This window comes from Pseudonaja textilis, chromosome Z (assembly GCF_049901715.1).
Source record: "Pseudonaja textilis isolate UNSWEBS1 chromosome Z, rPseTex1.2, whole genome shotgun sequence".
In the NCBI taxonomy this organism is placed as follows: domain Eukaryota; kingdom Metazoa; phylum Chordata; class Lepidosauria; order Squamata; family Elapidae; genus Pseudonaja; species Pseudonaja textilis.
The window spans coordinates 42,865,940-42,886,413 of NC_142008.1; the positions used below are offsets into that span (position 1 = coordinate 42,865,940).

The 20,474-nt window shown below is 35.4% G+C and overlaps 1 protein-coding gene across 2 annotated transcripts in view; it reads left to right on the forward strand.

The window, feature by feature from the left end:
• The first annotated feature begins 3,547 nt into the window (after positions 1-3,547).
• The window catches only part of KCNH8 (potassium voltage-gated channel subfamily H member 8), a 255,309-nt gene continuing 238,382 nt past the window's right edge, over positions 3,548-20,474 (forward strand). For both annotated transcript variants that reach the window (XM_026708251.2, XM_087918078.1), the window contains exon 1: positions 3,548-3,751. In XM_026708251.2, coding sequence (XP_026564036.1) covers positions 3,676-3,751 — 76 coding nt within the window. In that variant the 5' untranslated portion in view covers positions 3,548-3,675. The remainder of the gene's footprint in view (positions 3,752-20,474) is intronic.

Here is a 20,474-nt window from a genome sequence, read left to right on the forward strand (position 1 = left end):
GAAATTGGTTAATTTTTTTATGTTTAAAACGAACTGATTTTGCAAAGGAAAGGATTTTTTATAATTAATTTCAAAATTTTGTTTCAAATTTATTTGGATTCTTAATCTGTTTGTAAATTTCTAAAAGCAAATTTTTTAGCTTCTTGTTTTGTATTTCAATTTCTAAGTTCTTAAGTTTGTAGTTTATTTTTTCTTTCATTAAAGACTGAAGGCATACTCACCTGGTGTTTTCAGATTTGTCAATCCAAAGATTTCCAACAGCCTAAAAGTAATTAATAAGCAATTTATGAATGTGATTAGAAAACAAAGGGAACAGTGTCCTTTTTAAAGATGAAGACTAGTTTGAACAGGATGGTTATCCCCTCATCTTTCAGTACTCAAAACCTTTCAGGGGCTTCTATGTCATAGTTTCTTCATAGGCAGCAACTGTCTGGAGCTCTAGTTACCAATCTCCCATCCATAGCTGGACTTCTTATTTTATTCAGATTCTGCCATTAATTCCTACACAAGTAACTTTATTCCTTTTATGTACTCAAGGAGATGACATTGTTCATGCTCAATTTATCTCAGTTATGGCAACTCTGTTAGATTGTTTAGGCTAAATGAAATTGATTAGCCCAAAATTATGAAATAACTTCATGGCTAAATTGTGATTTGAACATGGTAGGTTTTTTTTTTTACTTTTAATCTGATATATCATCCTCTAATTGTTGCAGCATATGTAATGTTTTTATTTGCCCTCTAATGTACTTACAATTTCTAAGTGTACTCTTATGTCTCACAGACTCTTTAGCACAGATATAGGATAGAAAGAAATAAGAGTAGGATTGCAAATGTACTTCACAATCTTGCATACCATGAGATTAAATCTAGATACTATTGCGTATACATATGATTGACCCATAAAACTGTAACTCTTTGCTAATGTTTTGGAGAATAAATTTTACTGAACTCAGCGGGACGCATTGCCAAATTAATATTCATAATGCTGCAAAGCTATCTTATGAATCTGTATGAGTATGTAAGAATCCAAAATAAGTTTCACTACCTAGTCTAAGAGAGGTTAAGGAGAATATGGACAGATACTCCAAAAGATATGATGTGTTCTTATTTATCATTTATTTGTATTAGTATGTTATTGGTTGACATTTATTGTGCCTATTTTGATGTTCGATTGCATTGTGTAATTTGAGATATAAATTTAATAAATAACTATTCCCCCCCAAAGAGAGTATACGATTTCTTTCCATAAATAAAATTTCAAATTTAGTAAAACCTTGAGTAGCAGACTTGATTTAGCAGATTTCAAACTGAATACAAAATTCAGACTGAACAAGGAGTATTGAAATTGTTATCAGTATTTTTTTCATAGTCAAATGGGGTTTGGGGCTCCAAAAATCCCATTTACCATTGGTTTTAACAAACAAATTTTTTTACTATTAAATCCAAGTGCAATTATACATTAAATTAAGAAATTGTGAGAAGGGCTTCATACTTTGTATACACTTACTTGCTTATTTAGGCATAATTTTACCTGTACACTGCCCAGAGTTCCTGGGAGATGAACAGTTATGAAATTTTACAGAGATAGGTAGAGATAGAGATAGATAAATTTGCATGAATAAAGTCTGAATCCTAGCACTATAAATGAACTAATAAGAAAAGTAGACATGGTGATAATTTGTAACAATGAAAATGGACTCTGTATATGCTCAGTAGCTCTACTATGTATGTAGACAGTTAAAGTCTGAGTTTTAAATAATTGAAGAATACAATCTAACATAAATATGTGTATGATTAATCAATTTATATAAGATTGTTGTAATAAATATGAACATTAACATTTTATTTATAGGAAAAGGAGTGATATAAGAGAGAACTTGGTTAACATAAAATTACAGAAATAACATATTGAAATAAGATAATAATGAAATATTATAACTTAATAAAACAACTGTACTATTATTGGAATTATATAACTTGTCAAACATAAATATTTATTTGTAATAAATAAGTTGTACAATGTGATTAGAAAGGGGATATTTTTAAATATAATAGTGGCATGGTTAAAAATCAGAAAGGGGACAAATAATGCAAGATTATAACCCAATATAAATTGGTGAATTATTATTAGAATTATTTGTCTGTTAAACATCACAAAAAAGATTAATAATATTTTTGTTGCAGTTAAAAGAGGGAAATTCAGAATATGGAGATTGACACAAAGATAAGATATTGAAATGGTTAATAATCAAAGAATGAAAAATTACAATTGTGTATTAATATTGTCAACTGTATTAAATATGAAGAATATTGTCATATTTGTTTTAAAATGTCAGACTCTGGTCCCACACTGTTCCTACAATGACATGTTTGTAAAAAACATTTTTTTTTAAAGTCTTAGTTTTGGATATTATTTATCCAAAATGCAATGAAATATTTATTATTGAATTGTTTTGGCAGAGGAGAGAAGAGAGCCTTTGGTTGAATTTTATGCCATTGGCATCAAAATAAGATAGCTGGTCTTTGGATTCTAAACACCAACTTGGGTGAGGTGGTGTATAGTATTAAGAATCAGAATAGAGCTGGACAGGAACTTGGAGGTTTTCTAGTCCAACCCCCTTCTCAAGCAGAAGACACTATACTATTTGAAATAGGTAGCTGTCCAGTCTTTTCTTAAAAACCTCCAGGGATGAAGCATCTACAACTTCTGAAGGCAAGCAGTTTCACTGGTTAATAGTCCTCACTATTAGGAAGTTTCTTCTTAATTCCAGGTTGCTTCTCTCCTTGATTAGTTTCCATCCATTGTTTCTTGTCTTGCTTTCTGGTGCTTAAATGTATTGTGAGCTTCAGGCAGAAAAAATATTTTTCCATGATCTTCATGGAAGATGATTCTTCCACAATTAAAAAGGAAGGAAAAATCTATGTGACTATTATATAGTCTTTTGTTCAAGGGGAGGGCGATTTTTTATTAGTGTGATTTTCCCCCCAGCATATTTGCCACTATCTGGAAATATTTAAATTCTTTCCTGTTTTCCAATGTTTTCTACTATCTGTCTAGAGGCAACCAATAAAGGAACTATCAACAAAGGCATAACGACTGTCTATTCTATTCCAGATTCCTATATAATTTAATTAAATACAGTTATATCTCTGGCCCCACAATATATTATCCACTGAATTGTGAATTGTTTATTATAAATGTAAATAAAAGAATGGTCGGTGGGTGGGGAGAATGTTTCGTTTACAGGCTCCCTCTTCTAGTGCTCTCGCTCCTCAACCAAAGAGGCTTTTAATGCCCGCCATTCCCCCACCACCCCACCCCGCCAAAACGCATTTCTTTCTCTGGTTACAGTGAATATCCCGGCAATGCAGGACGCGTGCTTTCTCCAGATACCGCCCGAAGCGTCTGATTCCAAGGTACTCAGGGCAAAGCGGGGCCGAGTTAGGGGGCGGTGGCCAGTTTGAGCGCGCGCGCAAGCGTGTTCGCAGCGTTGCTAAACCGGGCGCTTTCTCGGCTTGATTAAAGTCGGCAGGAGCAGCAGCAGCGAAAGTAGCATCCATTCCCGATGCCGGAAAGTCCGCGGTGCTCCTCCTCCTCCTCCTCTGCCCTCCTCCGACGACCCATTCTTTCCAGGCAAACTTTGATGGAGAATTTCACACCGTGCTGGAAAAATGCCTGTTATGAAAGGATTACTGGCACCTCAAAATACCTTCTTGGACACGATCGCGACTAGGTTTGACGGCACACGTAAGTCTCGCCCAGGGAAGCCTTATCTCCTTATCAGTGGCGGAGAGCTTCTCGTGATATAGGAAGAGAAGTATCCTTCTGCCTCTAGCTCAGGGTCCAGCTGTGGCTTGGAAAAGAGATCCATGAAATAGCTTGGATCAAACTTTACAATTTATTTGTAAGGGGTCTCTTATTATCTTTATTCTCTTTGTGCGCTTAGAAACGTTGGCATACACAAAAGAAACTATGATCCAAGCTAGGTCCCCTCCCCATTTCTGTTAACCTCCCGTCGCCCACCTGAGCTCCGGTTTTCACTGCCTCTAAGTATGGTATAGTGAGTATGGGAGAGGGACAAATGAGCATATTTGAATTGCGGATTTATTTATTTTTTAAAAATCTCTTAAAAGATTAATACTTAGAAACTAGGTTTTATATTGGCTAGACAGCTGTTGTCGGAGATCTGAATGAAGTCCATATCTGTCCACTAAATGAATGGGTTTATTACAGCAGTGGAGAAGGGGGGGAAAAGAGAATGGCAAATATTCAGGACCCTGGATAGTTCCAGTCCATATCACCCACATTCTAAATCTAGACCTATCTTTGTTAAGCTTTTTTGCAACTATGTTTAATATTCTAGCTGTTCTTAGAGTTTTTGTTAATGAGTTACAAAGACATTTTTTCTTTCATTCGGAACACACATGCTGCTTCAGTTAATCTCTATGCAATGGCTTCCTTTTGATAAATTGTATTCACATGGATATGCTTGTTTATGTATGTCTGAATAATTGGACACATGCACAAGCTTACATGCACATCCACACACAACATTTTTAATGTTTTGTATAAATATTGCTATCAACTTTGATATTTTTGGTGTAGCTATTTAAATAAATAAATAACAGTGCACACATAATATTGTTAATTTCATGTTTGCTTCTGAGAAAAATTGTGATTAATGATTACCATTATTAAAAATGCTATATTTCTTAGGGGAAGGGTTGCCAATGAATATTGTATTGAAGTCAGCATTCCTAGTCTTTTCTGAGTTTTAATATGTTAATTGCTGTCCTAAGACACAGAAATCAGTTGTAAAAAATGAATTGTATTTTCTACTAATTTTGGAACAGCAAAATTCAATTAAAACTTTAGCTTTTATTTTCACATAAAATAATCTCTTTGTTCAATTTATTTCAGTCTTATTCCATTTTCATAATTTTAATTTAATTACAAACTATACCCAAGTATTTCCAAATGGAAGCTAATCCACACAGATAAAATTTTACAGGATTTGGCAAACTAGTGAAGCATAATCTATATAGTTAATATTCATGCATTTTCTTTACTACAAAAGGAAAAAATAAATGCTACACACCAAGTCAGATTTACTTGCATATGTCCATTAAAGGAACATACCCACATTTAGTTATGTAGAACTATTCAAAGAAGCTTGATTCTGAAGAATTGAATGCTGCATTACAGTTAATATGATGGACAATGTATCTACAGTGCAGCTAAATATAACTTAAATTACTTGACATGGGAGGGACTGCCTGGTTCTGTTTCTAAAGTGACTTGTAAATATTATTATTGAGGGTGAAACATGATTCAATTGAAAACACTTTTTACATATTTCAATGGAGAAAATTTAAAGACATAAACAACTCCAAAATGAACATCAGTGTGAGATATATTTTTTCAAATTCAAAAAAAATTTTCAGGACAAATTTCAGTTCTTCATTGATAATACTATTCTGATGCTGTAAGTACTAAATTTAGATTATATAGTAACAACATTGGCTATAATTAATTAAACTTCTTTGAATTTAAATCTTTCAGAGGATATATTGTGTTGTCATCAGTAAGACTCTAATCCAGCAATACATCTTTAATCCAATGGAGAATTAATTCTAATTCTGGGCAGTGGTATAGGAAACAATTCCTGCTCATGTTGAAAAGTATGTTCTGATTTATATAGCACTATCATTAAAGTATAAATATCCAGGAGGAGAGAGAAATAATGATATAAAAATCAACTTCATCATTTTTAATCAACATGAATTTCTCACATCAGACCTTGAGTCAAATTTCTTGAATTAAATAGATATGATGTAGACAGCAGCAGAGTTTAATAAGTGAAATGTAACACTCATACATAGAAATATGGTAATTTATTAGATGAGATGAAAGATCTTCTTCCCCAAAGGCTATATGACAGACAGGCCACATTGATGATAGCCACCTACTACAGTTTGAAGATTTTATTAATATCTAATATTCCTAGAGGGAATACCATGGTATACAAAAATTTGAGATTTACCTTAAACTTTGGTGACACCTATGATATCAAATTTTCAATATGGTTTCATTTGCAATAACATGCTACATATAGTAACATACTAGAATTTTATTGTATGAATTGTTCATTTTAATTATGTTATTTAATTGTTCGCTATCCAGAATCCATTTAAAGTGGAGTGGCTGAAAAATGCCAATAAACACTAGTATTAATTGTATAAATAAAAAGTAGTTTGATTCCCAAGTTATAAACCTGCTTCTTCAAATGAATTGATGCCACATCCAACATATGACATATGGTACAACCTCCAACATGTGGCATCTGGAACAGCCAAACAGCCATATAGTTCCTTGAAAACGGTAACTCCCATCTGTTTGAGTTCAGTCTGTTTTGTTCCATGCATGTTGCAGCTTTCAGATATTGGTCAAACCTCTTCCCAGTGTGTAGAAGGCCAGATGGAGATGTGCTATGGCTGTTTTTCTGTCCTCAGATCTCTGGCAGCCTTGGTGGATCAGTATGCGCCATGTCAATCCATCTTGTGCCAGGGTTTCCCAGGAGGTGGTGTCAATATCCAGGGACTTGAAGGAGGCTTTCAATGTGTCTTTGTTATCACTTCCTTTGTCTCCCATGCAATCACTTTCCTTGAAACAGCTCACCATAGAAGAACTGTTTAGGATCTGGCATCCTTGCAACATGGCCTGCCCAGCGTGTCTGGACTTTCATCAGCTGGGTGTGAACTGATGGCAGGCCTGCTCTGGAGAGAACTTCTCTGTCTGGCACCTTGTCCTGTCACTGATCCTTAAATTCTACAGAGGCAGGTCATGTGGAAGTGATTCAGTTGCCTACGTGCCTCCTGTACACAGTCCAAGTTTCACTGGCATACATCAGGGTAGTTAGTACTACTGCTTGGGAAACTGTTAGCTTTGTAGCAAGGCTTAATTCCACAGTGGTCCTACATGTTGGCTAGTAGTCTGCCAAATGCAGAGCTTGCCTTGACAATTCTTCAATTGACCTCAGTTTCAATTGTCACTGGATGGGAGAGGGTGCTGCCAAGTATGTAAATTAGTCCACTGCTTGCAGCTTGTCCCCTAACTGTAATGGTGGGCTGTTGGTGTTGGGTTTTCGGAGCTTTCAGAACTGGCTGATGCATCACATTATGTTGATGAGGAGGCTGAAGTTGTCGCATACTGCTGTGAATTTGTCCACAAAGGCTTGAATATCCTGCTCTGATCTAGCTTTCAGGGCACTGCTTCCTACTCATAACCTTCTCTAGAAGTCTACAAGGATATCAGGATCCACAATTTTGAATATTGCTAAGAAAGAGATCTTTAGATGTTCCATTATCTAGGTCCTACTTATTTACAGAAGCTTAATGTGTTTTATTTCATGCCTAGATTTCTTGCCAAAAGTATCCAGAGAATATACTTCTTCTAAAGTACTTTGTGGATGAAATAGCCCTGTTTTCTAAAGAACTTTTCCTAAAAATACCCCATTCCCCCCAAAATAAGGCCTATCCTGAAAATAGCCCTAGCATGCCCTACCATCAAAATAAGCCCTATTTAAGACTTGCACAGTTGCCTGCTTGCTCACTCTGTCTGGTTGCTCATGATGCCATGGCTGTGAGGTGAAGTGAGATGGTGGTGATCCTACCCCCTGTGCCCTGCACCGGCTTACCTCAAAGCCCCTTCAGCCAGGCCATCCATGCCCCAACACAGCAGCAGCACCCATGTGGAGCAGGAGCCCATATAGCCACTTATGCTTACTCATGGTCATAATGGAGCAGGAGGCCAAGCTATTTGCTGGTGCCATGGCCACGAGGTGAGGCAGGTGTTGGGGTGTGGATGGCACAGCTACAGGGGCCCTGAGGTAAGCTGATGCAGCGCGCGTGAGGCAGCTCCACCCTCCTGCTTTGTGACAGTGCACTGGCATGCTGCACAGCCTCCTGCCCCTCCCTGAGCAAGCAGAAGTGGGCCTCCCATATATGGAAAATAAAATAAGACATCTCTCCTGAAAATAAGTCCTAGAGCTTATTTTGGGGCCCAAAAGAAGGTTGGAGACAGGGCAGTAGTTGTCCAATATATCTGGATTGAGGAAAGGCCTCTTCAAAAGAAGTCATATGCATATCCTACTCCATGAAGACACTGAATATAAATCCACTACAAACCAATTACCCAAATAGACTTATTTCCTGGATTTATTTCTTCACACACCTTATGAAGAAGCTAAAAAAGAGTAAACTGAATAGAATAACTGGATCCCAGGTCACATTACAAGATGTTGCCCCTGTGGTTACCAACATATTTCGAGCCTAAGAGGTGTCATATTTTAAACACATTTGAGTGTATTCATCACTGTCGCACCAACATATCATTAGCAGTGAATGGCAAATCTTCCTCTTCATTACCTCTAATAGAATCAATATGATGAGAACTAGAAAAGAAAACAAAAAAAGAAAAGAAAAGCAAATGGGTTTCAAAGTAAATTTCAGATTGCCTAAGAAAATTGAATGTAAGAAATTGAAGGTAATTACTAAAACTCAAGTAATCTAAATAGATAAACCAAATTGAGAGGGACATTGGAGGTCTTCTAGTCCAATTCCTTTGTGATGACCCAGAGCAAGGCATGGAGGCAACACAGCCAGCTGATAGTTCAAACTCCCCTTTATTGTTCCAACTTTCCCCAAACACTCTCACATTTATGACAAATCTTGAAGCAAAGTTCTCACACACACATTTCCAACAGCCTCTGGCTGTGAGTAGTCCAGCAAAATGCTGTTAGCATGATGGTTTTAAAGCAAGAAGTCCAGCAAGGTAAAGGAAAAAAGGCAGCAACAAGGCAAGGAGTCCAAAGAGGCCAAGGAACAAGGGAGCAAACAAGGCAAGGAGTCCAGCAAACTCCAGATGTTAGCAATGGCACAAGAAACTCCACGAATTCAGTACTTGCTCCTGTCAAGTGCCCCTCCCCCATGGCATCTCCTTAAATCTTGGTCCCCATGTGTGTCTTGTGAAGAGGGGCGGGGTGCTCTCCTCCTGAGTTGTCAGATTGACCTACACTATTCCTGCCTTTTCTCCACTCTCTGTGCTTGAGGATCAGGATGGGGTGATCTTTCCTCATGGCCTGAGCTCCATCACTCCTCCTCTCTACTGCCTACCCTCTCTTCATCCCTCTCTCGGTCAACCTGCCCCCATTCCCTGGTGGCAAGCCATCCCAGGCTTGAGGGATCCAGGGCTGCCTCATCCTGCTCCTCTCCACATTCCTCTGGAGTCAACGAAACCACATTCTCGACCTCCATCTGGCTCATCCTCCTTCATGGACTCAGGCTCTGATGGAGCCATGACACATTTACTTGAACAGGACACCCTATACTAATCTAGACAAATGTCCAGTATCTTGCTAAAAAGCCTCCCATGATGGAGCACTCACAACTTCTAAAGGCCAGTTGTTCCACTGTTTCTCCTTAGTTCTCTCTTTAATTAATTTATATCCATTGTTTCTTGTTGTGCATTCTGGTGCTTTGGAGAGTAGATTGACACACACACCCTCTTCCTTTTGGCAGTCTCTGAAATGTTAGAACACCGCCATCATGTTACCTCTAGTCCTTCTTTTCACCGGGCTAGACATAACCTATTTCTGCAACCATTCTTCATACGTTTTAGCCTCCAGCTCTCTAATCATCTTTGTTCCTCTTTTCTGCACTCTTTATATATATATGTTTATTTGTAATTTTCTTTTAACATATTTTGGAGACAGTGTATTGACTGAGTTGATATATTTTTTTACACAATGCTAGCAATAATAATACTGTAAAATTCGGTATCATAATCCTAGTCTTCCAACTTCTGACCTTAACCTGCACATTGTACTTATAAGCTTCAATAACATTTCTTCATGCAGTATGTTTGTTATCCCCTGTTAAATCACTAGTATTTTAATATTTTTAAAATTACTCAATATTCCACTATAAATCCAATATCCTAATTGTTTAAAAACACCAATAGGACCAATAATTAACCAAATTTAATCAATCCTGGGATTGTAGCTCCAATCCCCTAAAATAAGTTTCAATATATTTTTATACATCGTTAATAATAATAATACAGTTAGGTTACTGCATCTACCTTCTAACCTTAATTGCTTATGATTATAGTAAATTCTATTATCTATCTATATATGATTTTTCCAATTTATATTTTCTACTTTTTAAATTTCTAATACATTCACCATATTGAGAGTTATTTTATTTCTATCCATTATCTCTTACACTTTTGAGACTTCATCATTTATTGACTCTTTGGTCCCTCTTTTATATTTCTCTCTTGGGACTTTATTTCTCTTTCTACCATTTTAATTCAACTAAATATTTCCTCTGGCTTACCCCTTGTCTCCTTTTGCAGCATAATTTGAGCACCCATCCATAGTTCTTTCATTATTTTGGGGAGACTTCCCATCCCCCTTTCTATTGTAAATTCTTAAAGAATTATCTATTTGATTCCTACTTATTAGTCTTATCTCTTAAGTGTTTTCATCTTCTTGCAATTTGTTTTGTTTTGTTTCCTCCCACACTCCTTCTGGCTTTTCATCTGTTTTCTGAGTATTATAGTCATTCCCCTCCCTCTTGTTGAGGGTCTTCTACACTTCTTTATCACTGTTTCATATAAACTTTTAAGCATTGATAACCTTTCTTCATATATCTCTATTGTCCCCTGTTGAGTTATTTTGCAATAATTTAGTATATTAAAATTTACTCCATATACCCCCTAGGGCTCCATTATCCCAATATCTGAAAACTCTAAAATTACTAAAATTTAATAAATCCCAGAATTATACCTCCAAGTCTCCTAAGTTTATAGTTCTTAAAAGTTATTTAGTGATTTTCAAATTTGCTTCTTCCCAATTCTCCAAATTTTAAAGTCTTATTTAGTTTTTCTTCTTTTCTTGTATCACCTTCCCTTTTTTTGATCTTGTAGGATGTTCTATCAGGTAGCTTAGATAATTCTTATTCAATATGGCCTGGCAAATTTCTCCAGTCTTTCCAGTCCACTATTCAATAAGCAGTTTTAATATTTACTTGCACTTCAATTTGTCTTAGAGATTTTCAGAGAGCTCACTAAATGTTTCCAAACATCTAAGTTGCTTACCAGAATAGAATCAAGGTCAGATGGCCTTCTGGATGTTGTTTACTTTCTCTTCTTTCGTTTATTTGGGTTAAACAATTGTTACTTTCACTAAGGTTCCCATCTGTAATGCTCTTTTTCCTCCAGTAGATGGCTCCCCTACTCCCAATTCCAGCATTAGACAGCATCAAACAGTTGATTGTCAAACAGATTGAGGGGGATTAAAAATAAAAAGGCAGTTGTTCCCAATAATCACTTTTCAAGAAATGGATGAATCTTTTCCAAGCTTTCCATGTTTTAAAGCTTCCATTAACGTTTCTTTCACCTTTGGGTCTTTAATCTTTCTCCCTGTATCCAGTCACTGCTTTCTTACTACCTGGACATTATTTTTGGAATTTTTAAACTTGGGTTAGATCTCTAGCATAAAAGTTAGAAATTGTCTCGCCCAGTTTCAATGCTGTGTCCTCACACTGGTCCAGCACAAATCTGAATGTCCCGGTTGTCACAGTTTGTAACTTGCCAAAATGACCATCAGCCCTGCTGCTGTTCAGGGGAGCTTTCTTTGGACCTAATGAGGAAATTGCAATTTACTTCATGGTCAATGAAGCAACTCTCCTTTCTTCACCACCTCTCCAGGGCTGCTAGGACCCTGCAGGGTCTCCTACTGGTTTTCACAGCTGGTTTTCACAGAGCTCAGCGGAGCTCTGCTATTTTCCAGCTGTTCCCACCGCAATGCCAACCACTCTTTCTAGAGTTTCAGTACCTTTTTAATAATATGATAACAAAAACTGGATTCTAAGTGTGATCTTACCAAGGCTTTATAAAGTGGTACTCATACTTAAGTGAAATTGATTTTATCCCTCTGTTAATGCAGCCTAAGATTGTATTGGCTTTTTTGGCTGCTGCTGCACATTGCTCGCTCATATTTAAGTGATTGTCCACTAGGACTCCAAGATCCCTTTCACAGTTACTGTTATTGAACCAGGTTTCACTTTTCATGTTCAGTTCTTTTATTTACCAGTTCATTTATTTTTTTCTTGCCTAAGTGTAAAACCTGACTTTACACTGAATTTCATTTTTTTTAAAGATAGGACAGGTCTGTCAAGATTCATCTTGAGCTTATCTTCTGGGGTGTTGGCTATTCCTGCCAGCTTGGTGTCATCTGCAAATTTGATGAGTTCCCCTTCTAACTCCCTCATGTAAATTGATTATTTTATTTATTTGTTTGTTTTATTTGTTTGTCAGACATGTACAAGACAACAAGTATAGGTATGAACATAAACATGAACAAAGAAAGTAAAAACAGATAAATGGGGACAGTAAGACAGAGATGGTAGGCATGCTGGTGTGCTTATGCATGCCCCCTTTAAAGACCTCTTAAGAATGGGCTGAGGTCCATACTAGACAGTTTGAGATTGAAACTGTGAGGTTTTGAGGCTGTAACAATGGAATTGGGTAGAGTATTCCAGGCATTGACCACTCTGTTGCTGAAGTCATATTTTCTGCAATCGAGTTTGAAGCAGTTTACCTTGAGTTTGTATCGATTGTTTGCCCATTTATTATTGTGGTTGAAGCTGAACAAGTAATTGATAGGCAAGACGTTGTAGCAGACAATTTTGTGTACTTTGCTTAGATCAAAGCACAGGCAGTACTGATCAAGATGTTGCCTATGAAGATGTTGAACTGTACTGGGCCTAAAACTGAGCATTGGGGCACTGCATTGCTTACACTCCATGTAGAAGAAGTTCCATTAAGGACTATATGCTGAGTGTGCTTTTTCAGCCAGTTACAGATCTGGTGATAATGCTATCCCATATTTTTTAGCTTACCAAGTGGTAAGTTGTGGTCTACTTTATCAAATGCCTTAATGAAATCCAGTTTGATTTGTCCACGGTGTTTCGCTGTTCCACTAATTTAGTCACTTTGTCAAAAAGAAATAATATTTGTTTGGCATGATCTGTTTTTGACAAATCCATGCTGGGATCTGGTTATAACTTTGCTTGTTTCTAGGTGTTTGCATATCTATTGCTTGATTATCTTTTCCAGAATCTTTCCAGGTATTGATGTCAGACTGATTGGTCTGTAGTTTTCTGGATCAGGTTTCCCACCCCCATTTTTTTTGAAGATGGGAACCACATCAGCTCTTTTCCAGTCTTCTAGTAGTTCCCAGGATCTATGAAAGATATGTCTCAATGGTTTGGAAATCACATCTGCCAGCTCCTTCAGAATTCTGGGATGTAATCCATCAGGTCCCAGTGATTTGAATTCATCTAGAATGGAAAGGTGTTCTCTTATGTACTTTTGCTTATGTTAATCTGTATCCCTAGTGTGTCTTTTACAATTATGTTTTTGGTGGTTGGCTGTATTATTATTTTGCATGAAGACAAATGCAAAGAATGAATTAAGCAGCTTTGCTTTTTCTCTACTGTTTGTTACTTCCCAGTCATTTTCTCTCATTAGTGGAATTATTTTTTTACTTTTTTCTTGTTTTTATGTTAAAAATTGTTTAAACTTATTTTTTACATTTGTTGCAAGTCTTACTTCATTCTGAGCTTTAGCTTTTCTGACTTCATCTTTGTAAGCTCAGACTATTAGATGGTATTCTGACTTAATTATGTGCCCCTCTTTCAAATTTTTGTCAACTTTTTAGTCTTTCAGTTTATCAGAGAGTTCTTTGCTTGTTTTTTCTTGGATTTCTTATTTTTCTTTTTCCATGATATTGAGCTAGACTGGGTTTTTATAATAATATTTTTCAGAATTACCAAGCTTATTGAGTTGTTTAATGTATCAGAATGCAAGACAATATAAATACATAGCATGGTAGGCTTTAGTAGAAAACCAGCTCCAAATGAATCCCTAGTCATATCTCATAAAATTTACTTCTTTATATTAGCTTGAGTGCCAAGTCAGACTTTGTGTATCATATCAAACTGTACATTCCAAAAATTGACTATGTCACGACCCTTCTGGAGATAAAATGAATAATATATGTTCTTTAAAGCTTAAAGCATACAATTACAAAAGTTATTCTCATCTAGGTCTTAACAAGAATGATGTTGGGCCATATGTAGTTTCTAGTCTGTGCTTTTTGCATCTCTGTTATAAAGCTTTTTGGTCTTCAATTATTATTGTTTCCAATAGAAGAAATATGCGGTTCAGTGTTGGACTGTGGAATCCTTGATGCTTTCTGAACTTGGTTGTTTGCTTGTAGATATTTCATTATCCATCTAGGTAACATCATCAGTAACTGAAAGCATAAAATCTATTATCTGTTTATATACAATATTTGCCATGTGTTTTCTTCTTGGCAGTTCCTTGATTAGGATATTAGTTTCTGCTTGCTTGTTTGTCTGGTATTAATACCTGCTTATCTGGGTGTTGACTTCTGGAGACCATATGTTTTGGTCTTCCAGTTTCTTTCTTAGTTCTTATGTTTCTCTGAATGGTGTATGAATATGCTTACATTATATATGTGTATATTGATGAGTAATTTGTCTGAATACCAAGCTTCAGGAATTCTCTAGCATTTGGTGGTTTAGCTTAGTATAAGGTTTTAGAAAGTCTTTTTCAAATGTGCTTGGTTTATAAAAGAAAGTATAGTTATTTTAGATGGAAATTAAACAAAATGTTTGTACAGAAAGAAACAATAGTGGAGAATTGAAAAAAGAAATAAAAAATAATGTTAAAACAATTTTTATGTAAATTGTTTTAAATGTTTTTTGCGATGCAAGTAAAGCTTTTATTAGACATCATTTTATAAAATACAATAATGATTTTTTTTAAAAACGTCAAGAGAAAACCCAAGCTACTTTGGATGAAATACAGGAAAGAAGAAGAATTAAAGACATTTCTAGATAAGATAAATATTTATTGATAATTTAAACTTTTACAATGACAATTAATTATATTAATAGTAAGATAAATGGAAATAAGCTTGAATTACCTAAAACAGAAACAATTAAGTTTGCATATAAACCATGGAAGTGGTTAGATATAAATTATGAGAAGAAAATGATATTGGAATTACAAGAGTGAGATATTGCATAAGTGGACAATGAGGCCATATAAAAAGCATTTTATCAACATTATATTAATTTGCACAAAGGAAGTGACATCTCTCTAGAGAAAATAGATGATGTTAGTCTCCCTGGGTAAACTAGATTGGAATCAGATAATCAGATAAACTAATTCTAGTTTATTGTAAAGCTATATTGACAGAATTTTGCAAGTATGATAAAGTGGATGAGATTAATAGACACTTCATTAAAAATGCAAATAATTGTTAATAGAGTTCTAACAAAACTCTAAAATTTGGAGAGATGGCTAAATTGACTTCTTAGATCCAAGACAAAACATAACATATATTTATTGCTGAATTGAAACCTTTTATAGACTATTTTGCGTAAAACAGGAAAAATGAATGTATGATTTATAGTTTTGATAATTAGATAGGCTAATATTACAAAAATGAGAGTTAAGTTGTAACCATAGAGTAAGAGGAAAATCTATAATTGTACTTATAATTGCTATAAAGAAGATCAGAAGCTACTTCCTTATCTTTTTCTTTTCTGGTTTTTATACTTGTCTCTCTTGCACTTTTAGCTTTCTTTCCTTAGTTTGTGTTAGTTTTTATCTTCCTTTTTAAAAAAGTAATAACAATTTACACACACACACACACACACACACACACACACACACACAGATGGAGGGAGGGAGAGGGAGAGAGAGATGTTGAACACTAGAACTCAAGAGTTTCATGGTTTCTAAGGCCAGCATTAACCACTACACCAAAGTGGCTGTTATATTGGATTTACCAGCCATCATGGTTTTGTCAATCAACTTTCCAAATAATAATTTTTGGTAAGATTAATAAATAATAGACCAGGTTATCAACCTTAGTCATATCCACATTATAGGCAGAATTCCCTGGTAATTATAAAATATATATTATTGATCAGTTTGGGTACATTTTGCTCAATATCCCACAAACAGACCTAATATAGGTAGAGGTTTTAATATGAGAATAAGTTTGTTTAAGGCCGAACATCGGATATGTGCATAATTTTATTTGTCTTCCCATAGGTGTCTTTTCAAAACAAAGATGGCCCATTTTTGTGTGGAGTTGAAAATGATTGCCCTTGGATTCTCTAGAATCCTCTAACTGAAACTTCATTTTTAGTCACTTTTCTCTTTTCTGGTATCTATGAGAATTAAACTGAAATTCATATATATCAACTTTTTTTTCTTGTGAAATGCAAGAAATTTATATTAGACAGACTTATATTGAAAAACATTTAAAGGTCTCTTTCACAATGGACATGCATTAACACAATTCTGAAATTGTGCTAACTAGAAAGGTGCTAACTTTGAGCAATCTTAATTAATTTTCTGAGTAAGCAATCACCAGTAAGATGAAATAAATTGCATAGGAATATTAATACCAAAATTTTGATAAGGATCTACTGCTGATAAATATGATTTAGCATGTTAGGGTGTTTTTTTTTTCATCTTAAAATCCCATTTTTTCTGTTCTGGTATTTTAAAAATCTTCTTCTCTTAAGAGATGGGAGATTATTCCCCACTTCTTTAATGTTGACAAGCAGCACTGCTGAAAATAAGCTACACTTCCAAAGTAAGGAGGTCTAGCTCCAAGGTTGATCCTGAAGAACTTGTCACTGTGAAGATGGGACATGACTTCTGTTTAAGCAACTAAAACAGAGCAATTGGGCTTTAAGCACCCCAGGATTTGGAGACTTTCCATTTGTAATTCCGGACAAGGCTATTTTCCCACAGTCCGAACTGGTGCATAATTTGGCACATGGCTCCTACTTAAAAATATGTGAAGTTATCCCTTACGCCTCTCTCTTGCATTACTGTAATGCATTGTACATAGGGCAGTCCTGGAAGAAGAAGCTACAATTGGTTCAGAATACAGTAGTACAGATAGTTTAATCAGAATCAATCAGAATAGAGCTGGAAGGGATGTTGAGATCTTCTAGTTCAACTCCCTGCTCCAGCAGGAGATCCTATACCATTTCAGACAAATGGCTGTCCAATCTCTTCTTAAAGACCTCCAGTAATGAAGCACTCACAACTTCTCAAGGTTAGCGGTTCCATTGGTTAATTCTTCTCACTTTTAGAAAAAATGTCCTTAATTTCCTGTTTCCTTGATTAGTTTCCATCCATTGTTTTTTTATCTTGCGTTCTGGTGCTTTGGAAAATAAGTTGACCACTCTTTGTGGCAGCCCCTCAAATACTGGAATACTGCTATCATATCATTCCTAGTCCTTCTTTTCTCTAGACTAGACAAACCCAAATCCTGCAGCCATTCTTCATATGTTTCAGTCTCCAGGCTCTCAATCATCTTATTTGTTATTCTCTGTACTCTTTCCAAAGTTTCAACATCTTTTTTGTAATGTGGTGATTAAAACTGGATGCAGTATTCCAGGTATGGTCTTATTAAGATTTCATAAAGTGGTACTAATACTTCACATGATTTTGATTCTATGCTTCTGTTTATGCAACCAAGGATTGCATTAGGGTTTTTTTTTGTGGCTACTGTACACTGCTGGCTCATGTTTAAGTGATCTTCCACTAATTATATAACACATTTAATTTGTGGGCTGCAATTCAACGTGTTTGTTATCATTTATACAGTTATTCATGGCATAGGGCTTCTGGGAACACCTATTTCCAATTATGTCTGTTCTGTTCTGTTCATCCCTCCCCTCCATGAAACAAAATTATCTATAGAAATCAGATGGTATGGCTTCCTTGTCATTGTGCTTGCCCTTTGGGACTGCATAACCTTGTGATTTAGATGTCCCCAACTCTTTTGGCTTCTAGTAAACCTTCAAAATAGTATTTTTCCTCTAGATGTGAAAATAGGATTTTGAATATATGTTTTTAGCCCTTATGCCATTTTATGATAAGTGGTTGTAGGTTTTTTTTGTTATTTTGCTTTGTTTATAAACGTATGTTAGCTTGGCAAAGTCACATTTTACAAGTGGAGTGGTTATACAAATTGTACAAGAAACCAAACATCTAGAACCCTGATTTGAAAGAACAATATAATAACAGGGTAAATCATTAAAACAAATTAAAGCTGTAAAACAAAATCGGAATCAGTTCAAAGGTGTTTAGACTTTTTTTCCTGAGTATGGAACACCTGTCAGTGTTCCAGCAAACCTCCATTCCAATCAATAATTCTGAGACAAATATATCTCAAAAGTATCTTTATTAGGATAATAAACTGGCACATCGGTGGAATCCCAAATCTAAAAGTTTCTGGGCTTCCTACAATTTCCCAAACTACAAATCCACCTCCCTTGGCTGTCATCGCATCACGTGGCCCAATCACAATCCATCCAAAAGTAAGATCCTTATTTCATCCTGCGCCATACTCAATGAACCAACAAAATAATTTTATTTTGTCTATTTAGAACTACTCAATTCAATCCACCCCTCCCACTTTCTCAGGCTTGTGAAAGCATCGAATCTCAGAATGGCTTCCAAAGCTGACAGTAGCTTTGTTCAAGCAAAGATTACTTTTTTTATTTATGACATTAAATTCATCTGAATTTCTCCAAGGAAACTATCTATTTGTTTCACTTTATAATAATCTGGATAAATAAATTATGCTGAGAGAAAATCTACATGAAGTGCCAATGCTTCATTTATGGATGACTCAAAGGGATCCATATACTTTGGAAAGCTTTGCCCCAGCAAACCTTGACAAATTCAGATAGGTGATCAGAGACTCCTGAATGTGATCATATTAACATTTGATTGGCTACCTAAACAAGATGGAAATGACCAGCTGATCTTTACTCAGAGACCTTCGCAGAAGAATTGTCCCTTGTGTTTTTCTTTACTGCACATCTGCAGTTACTGAGTAAATAACGTGAATAAATAGTGATTCTTCACTCCTAGTCTTATTTTCATATCTTCCTTTTAATGAATGGGTAGCTATATTTGTTCTTAAATACTTGAATAAGCACAGTAATTTTGAATACAGCTTGTAAATTCTTAAACTTATATGGGACTTATATTTTAAATTACAATTGATAGTTACTTTCCATTTAAACACGTAGAGGCTTATCATTCTTTTCTATCAATTGCCTTTATAATTATCACAGCAACCAGTATTAATTTAGTGTTTCTTTAGTGCAGCTAGCAAGAAAAAATCATGGCTTACTGTAATGCTTACAAAGTTGAAGAAAGAAAGTTTTTAAATAAAGATCTTAATTTACTCAATGTGGTTATCATTAATTTTCTATTTACTGAAGCTACTACCAAATGTTCTGTAAATAAACCCATTCAAGTTTTACTATAATTAATTTCTAAAAATCACCTAAAGCTTGTAAACTTCATCAAAGACCACTCCATATAAGAAAGGCTTTTACTAAAGTATTAATACCATAATGAAATAGTAGAAAGAAAGGCAAAATGCTTCCTTATTTTGTCCTGATAGGGCAAGCAGAGACCTCAGTTACACTTGGTGTAACCAGATCAGCACATATGCATCAGTGGTGGGATTCAAATTTTTTTACTACCGGTTCCGTGGGCATGGCTTGGTGGGAATGGCAGGGGAAGGATACTGTAAAATCTCTAAGAGGTGGTATTTGCTAGTTCTCCAAACTATTCAAAATTTCCACTACCGATTCTCCAGGACTGGTCAGAACCTGCTGAATACCACCTCTGATATGCATCTTTATGAAGCAACACAATTAAATTGACAAGAGTTATTCATTTTTTTCATGTATAAAAAAACTTCAGGGCTATACTTAGGATTGCTAACTATCATGGGAATAGCTATATCTCTATTGCAATTATGCTATTCGGGACCAAAGGTTTAAGATGTTAAGTATTGTGCTTTACAGTGCACACATCTAAAACAGTAGAAGACTTTCAGGTAATTCAGTTCAGATTTTTAAGAAAAATGTTTCACTCTCTCATTGCATATCAAATACCACCCTGAAAGTCAAACTTGGCTGTATATCAGTAGAGATATTTGCACGGATCAGTCACTTGAAATATTGGTTAAAATATTTTTTTGGGGTGGTGGGGTGGTGGAGAAATATTTAACTCTTTTAATTTCCTCTGTAAGTTGGACTCCTCAGTCAAAGATTTTTTCCTATTGTGAATCCTTGGTAATCCTTTATTATCAATTTATCATAATAAAAGTAAGGTGACCAACCATCCTCCTTTAGGGAGAACAGCCCTTCTTTTGTAAGTTCTGTCCTCTCTCAAAAAGTGTCCTCCTACATGTCCTCCTTTTTGATATTTGAAGACTAATCTGTAAATCTCCATATTTGATCGATGCCGATGCACA